At 29.7% G+C, this 6,727-nt stretch overlaps 1 protein-coding gene across 1 annotated transcript in view; it reads left to right on the forward strand.

Annotated features, from left to right (window-relative positions):
- The window catches only part of LOC107552533 (sodium/hydrogen exchanger 1-like), a 42,993-nt gene that overhangs the window by 20,263 nt on the left and 16,003 nt on the right, over positions 1–6,727 (forward strand). Inside the window, exons 3-5 of the mRNA XM_016234432.1 lie at positions 686–936; positions 4,948–5,165; positions 6,231–6,433. Coding sequence (XP_016089918.1) covers positions 686–936; positions 4,948–5,165; positions 6,231–6,433 — 672 coding nt within the window. The remainder of the gene's footprint in view (positions 1–685; positions 937–4,947; positions 5,166–6,230; positions 6,434–6,727) is intronic.

Consider the following 6,727-nt stretch of genomic DNA (forward strand, 5'->3'; position numbering starts at 1 on the left):
AGAGTGAAAAATTTAAGGGGGTCTGAATACTTTCCGTACCCACTGTATGTATGTATGTTCAATAATTCAATAATTTAAAGAAACATATAATTATAATAATTAGATTAAATATATTGCTTGTGCATATATACAGTATATATATATATATATATATACACACAGTTTATTCTGATATACTGCACATTAATTAAATAAATATATCACAAATATAAATAAAATCATGTTGTTTATATATATATATATTATCTAATTTGATATATATATTGTAGATTAGTAATTCTATGTATTATTTATTATAATTGATTATAAAAATCTGCAAAAATGTCAACAATTCTGTGTTTTTCTGTCAATATGGGGTGCTGTGTGTACATTAATGAGGAAAAAAACTTAACTTGAATGATTTTAGCAAATGGCTGCAATATTGTTAAGAGTGAAAATTTTAAGGGGGTCTGAATACTTTCCGTACCCACTGTATATATATAAAATTAATAAATAAAAAATATATTGTTCCAAAATTAAAAAAATAAATGTTAATATTAACTAAAAATAGTAAATAGTTATTAATAGTTAGTAATAGTTTTTTAAATGAAAAACAGTTCATTTTAATACTGTGTGGTAGCACTGTGTTTTGTTAAGCTGCCCGTGGCTCTAATGCTGTGGGTTGTGTTCATTTCTGATACTGTAGGTGCTGTATCATCTCTTTGAGGAGTACAGCAGTGTGGGCTCCATCACTTTCATGGATGTGTTTCTGGGTATCGTGTGTTTTCTGGTGGTGTCATTGGGCGGTATCGTGGTGGGCGCCATCTACGGCATCCTGGCGGCCTTCACGTCCCGCTTCACCTCGCACACGCGCGTCATCGAGCCTCTGTTCGTCTTCGTCTACAGCTACATGGCTTACCTGTCAGCGGAGGTGTTTCATCTGTCCGGCATCATGGCGTAAGTCACCACTTCATTTACTAGCAGTGTCATTTCACTATCATTGAGATACTATTACAGTTTTTTGTTAATGTTTTGAATGAGTTTTTATTTTTAGATTACAAAAATAAAATAAAATAAAAAAATAAAATATATATTTCATTTTTTTTTTTTTTAGTGTCTTAATTTTAGTGCATCTAGTCCATTTAGTACTTTTCAGATAAGATTTGTTTTATTTCAAGTAACGCAAATTATTTTGTTTCATTTTCATTTGAGTTGAAGTTTTAGCAGTTTTTTGTCATTTTTATTAGTTTTTTTTAATATGTTTATATAGGTACATTTTTATTTTATTTTTTGTTGTTTTAGTGCATCAAGTAAACTTAATGAAAATAGAAAATGTTGCTGAAATTAATAAAGTTGAAGTTTTGTTGGTAAACTTCCATCAAGTAATGGAAGTGTTTTTAATGACTTTAGTTTAATTTGAATTTGAGTTCAAGATTTAGTAATTTTTGTTATTTTTATTAGTTTTCTTTTAAATATGACTATAGTGTTTATACATTTTTATTTCCCTTTTAGTTTTAGTTATTTTAGTCAAGTAAACTACATGAAAATGGTAAAAGCTGCCTTGGCAACTAGTTGAAATAAAACTAAAAAGTTTTTTTATTTCAATTAACACAATTTGTTTTATGGTTTTAGTTAACTATAATAACCCTGTATGCTAAAGGGAGTTATTACATTTTGCTAAAACATTTTTATTTGGAATCACATTCACCAATAAATTGTGCAACATGCTAAATTAAGTAATTAGTTAATTATATTTAACTTGATTACATTTTCAAAGATTAATTAAATTGTTAAAGTTTAATGAATTCATTTCATTAGACAATTTTGATGATAAATTTGTATTAAATAATAAAACACAGAATGAAAATGGAAAAAAGATTTTAGAATTTTTTTTATATCTTCAGAAAAAGTTTTTTCCATTAGATTTTTTCTGGATTCTGAAATTTTGTTGAAACATTTTTTTATTTGGAATAACAGTGAGTCGTGCACAAAAAGACCAGGAGCATGCATTAATGTTGATTTTCTTTTACATTAAATTAAGTTGTAAGTTTATGGGGATTTTGAAAATGTTTGCTGAGGACTCTCCAAAATTGCACAAGAGCTTTTTCTGTTTCTGACTTAATGATAAAATCAATCAACCTGGCCAGATGAAGCAGATCAGGGCTGGTTTTTCTCAGATTTGAAAGCATCCAGTGATTTAACAGCTTGTCGCCGACACTTGATCTATCGTCTGAAGGCGCTTGGAGTCGCTGCTCATGAGTAACAGGCTGCCAGAGCTCGGTCAATACTTCGGTACAGAAGACGGCTCTGGGTTATGATCTGGTGACGCTCGAGTGGATGATAAAAAGAGTCTGAAGCTCTGACAGGCCTGGAGATGAAGCAGTGATTCACAATGTGTCTCAAGGTCCGCCAAACTGATCCACCCATCACAACGAACGATTACAGCTGGGCAGATTTGACTAGGGCTGGGCGGTGTATTATTGTTCAAAGATTCGCTTGTTTGTTTTTGAAAGAGATTAAAGTCAGTAAGGACGCATTCAATTGATTAAAAGTGACAGTAAAGATATTTATAATGTTACAAAAGATTTCTGTTTCAAATAAATGCTGTTCTTTTGAACTTTCTGTTCATCAAAGAATCCTGAAAAATAAAATGTATCACAGTTTCCACAAAAATATGAAGCAGCACGACTGTTTTCAACAATGATAATAAAAAGCCCCTTATTTGACAAAAAAATTAAGTAATTGTTATATTTTTCATTTGTTAAAAAAAAAGGTAAAAATAAGGTTTTATGCATTCATTTAATTAGAAACCATTGTAGTATTTATTTTTTAAGTGGTGCAGCACCTTGTCTGACAAATAAACAGTTTTGTTGTAAAATTGTAATATTTTCAGTTGGACTGATTAAATTGTTAAAGTTTTATTTAGTCATTTCATTAGAAACTCTTATTTGATGATACATTTGTAGTAAATCATAAAGCAAATAATCCAGAAAAAATACAATGGAAAACACAGAACTTGAAAAAATAAAATAAAACATTCTGAATATTGTTTTCAACATCAGAAATGTTTCTTGAGCAGCAAATCAGCATATTATACTGATTTCTGAAGATCATGCGACACTGAAGACTGGAGGAATGATGCTGAAAATACAGCTGCGCATCACAGAAATATATTACATTTTAACAGATATTCACATAGAAAACAGTTATTTTAAATTGTAATAATATTTCACAATATTACTGATTTTAATGTATTTTTGATCAAATAAATGCAGCCTTTGGTGAGCAGAAGATAATTTTTTTTTTATTAGTGCATGCATTTGCTTTTATTTGACTAAAAAGTGTTTTTTACCCTTTTATTAAAAACAAACAAAAAAAGAGTACATGGACACATCACAGTCTCGAATGCTTACTGCTCTATAAAACCGCACATTTCTTTTACTTGAGCTGTGAAATAGCCTATTATGCAAGGCATTGCTACTGAAGGCACGGCTCACTGTGGTCACAGGAAGTGTTGCCACAGATGCCCTTTTAAAAGAGGAACAAATGAGAACAGGAGGAGCCCAGGAGTTAAAATGATCAACCCTGATAATGTTCCCAAAGGTGGAACTGAGTCAGTTGGGTTCACACGACCCGCCTCTCTTCACTTTCTGTCACAGTGAGTCACACGTTTACTCCGGAGGAGACAGTTAGCCGCTGAATCACACTCCCATAATCCTGCACTGCCTCCTCTTTCAGACAGAAGCCAGTCACAAGTTCAGCTCATTTCTCAAGACCCTGTAGGTGGAATTAGTTCCTCACACGTCGAGCTAAATGAGGCTGATCGAAATGTTCACTTTCAAGGGCGTATGCTAATATTTTTTGATGATTTATTGAAAGTAATGCGAATTGTCGGCGTGGTGCGTCAGCCCTTGGACCCAACTGACTGTAGAGCGAATTATGACAGAAATATATTACTAATGTATAGTAAAACGTACTTGTCAAAGTAGTTAATAATAATAAGAATAATACCATTTATTGAAACATGGTATTGTTTTGTTATTTTATTACTATTTTAAGGAATATCATAAAAACCAAATATATTTTTTCATCTATATTTTAATACAAGTTTTGTAGCACCTTATTTGACAATAATAATAAATAAATATGCAATGTTATATTGTATTGTTAAATTTTTATTTGATTACTTTTTAAAAGATTAGTTAAATTTTTTAAATGTTATGAATTAATTTAATTAGACACCATTGTGTTGTTAATATTATTACTTCGAGAAGTAATTATTATTATTATTATTATTATTTTTAAAGAAATGTCATACAACCAAAGTATTTTTTATCAATGTTTTAATTTATATAGAATACAAGTTCAATTGTGTAGCACCTTATTTGACTAAAAAAATGCAACGTGTAGCTGTAAATTAATTGTTATATTTTCCTTTGCAATTCCAAGATTTATTAAATTGTTAGTTTTAAGAATTAATTTTATTAGGGCCCATTGTATTATTATTATTATTATAAGAAGTACTTATTGTCGTCGTTGTTATTTTTCTAAGGAATATCATGCAATCAAAATATTTTTACATCCATGTTTTTATTTGACAAAAATATTTTAAATGCCATGTTTTGTTTTTTACATTTGTTATATTTTCATTTGATTTTAAAAGAGTGATTACAAAGGTTTTATGAAGTCATTTAATATTTAATGATAAATGTGTAGTAAATAAAAAAACACATAATCTACAAAAAATAAAATGGAAAAAACTGAATTTGTGGGGGAAAAAAATTTAAACGTGGAGTTTACTTTCAAACAAAGTTATGATTACATTGATTCTCTAGGTCTAACAAACACGTGCAATGCATTTCATTCCCCATTGAAGATATGAAATGAATATTGTGATAAATCTTGATATCAGATGATATGGAGAAATGATTGTCAGGTCTGTAATGTAGATGAATCTTCTGTCTCCAGACTAATCGCATGTGGTGCCGTCATGCGTCCCTACGTGGAGGCCAACATTTCCCATAAATCCCACACCACCATCAAGTACTTCCTGAAGATGTGGAGCAGCGTGAGCGACACCCTCATCTTCATCTTCCTGGGAGTGTCGACGGTGGCCGGGCCGCACCAATGGAACTGGACCTTCGTGGTCGCGACCGTCATTTTCTGCTTGGTGGCGCGTGTTCTGGGTGAGTGAAGTTTAGCCGGAAGTATTCACTAGATTTCACAAGAAGTATAACTCTGTAAGTCTCACTCCTGTATCTGAGGTGTGAGTGCGATTGTGTGTATTTGCGTCATAAAAACAGGGAAGGTCCATCATCTATATATATATATAGAGAGAGAGAGAGAGAGAGAGCTGTATATATATATATATATGTATATATACAACTACATATATACAGCTATGGGGGGAAAAACTTTAAGAGACAACTTGAAAGTTCTCCGTTTTGCTGTTTTATATATAAAAATAAATGAATAAACTTTTTATTTTTTTGTAGATGTGTATGTATGTATGTATATGGCATAATTTTTGTTTATATACAGTATATTTTTAAATGTAAAATAAAAATATTTGATCAAATAAAATCTTTAAAAAATAAAATTATATATATATATACACTTTGTATTGTATAATACTAAAATTACTAAAATAAAGAATTTTGTGAAATATTTGCTAAAATATAAAATATATATATAATAAAATATATAAAAATATATATATATATATATAATTTAATGTAAAATAAAACATTTTTGATAAAATAGAATCTTTAAAAAATTAAATCACATGATATAATATATACTTTTGTGTTGTATATGGGTTCAGAGAAGGTTAAAAACGAAATTATATAAAAAATTAAACTAATACTAAGATTACTAAAATTAAAATGTGAAATATTTGCTAAAATATAATAAAAAAATATAATAAAATTATAAAAATATATTATATAAAAATAAATTAAATAAATGTTATATAAAAATTTAATACAATTTTAAAATAAATATACTGTATACACTTTTAATTGTCCATATATATAGATATATGAAGGTCCATCATCTTTAAGTAGTTCTGAACTAATTGTGATAAACTGTGCTTTGATTTTAATTAATTTTGCTTCTTTTTTTTTAGAGACTTCTGTTCGCCTAATTAAAGAAGTGGTTCTATTCTTCTATTCTATCAATGCCCTGAGGTTGTGAACGGTGGCACATTTTTCAACGCTTGTGTTTAATTAAATGTTTTATTTTATCCACAGGTGTTGTTGGCTTGACCTTCGTGATCAACAAGTTCCGTATCGTGAAGCTGACCTCTAAAGACCAGTTTATCATAGCTTACGGTGGACTGAGAGGAGCCATCGCCTTCTCCCTGGTCTACCTGCTGAATCCCAAACACTTCCCCATGAGAAACATGTTCCTCACCGCCATCATCACTGTCATCTTCTTCACGGTGTTTGTGCAGGTCAGTGTCCGGCAGTACGACCGCTCTCACATTCAGCACATGGAGGATATCAGTTGAGATACATTCCTAGTCCTATAGGGCCTTTTCTGTATGTTCTGCATTGATTATAGTTGTGTGTTGCCAGTTTCTTTGAGATCTGATACACATTGTTTTTATATGTTTTTATAAAAATATTTTGATGTCTAAAAATTTTAAAATATTTTATATATGTATATAATATTGAAATAAATACATTTTTATTTGTAGTTTCAATAAATAATTATATATATATATATATATATATATATATATATA

Source organism: Sinocyclocheilus grahami, unplaced genomic scaffold (assembly GCF_001515645.1).
Source record: "Sinocyclocheilus grahami isolate Dianchi unplaced genomic scaffold, SAMN03320097.WGS_v1.1 scaffold452.1, whole genome shotgun sequence".
Lineage (NCBI taxonomy): Eukaryota > Metazoa > Chordata > Actinopteri > Cypriniformes > Cyprinidae > Sinocyclocheilus > Sinocyclocheilus grahami.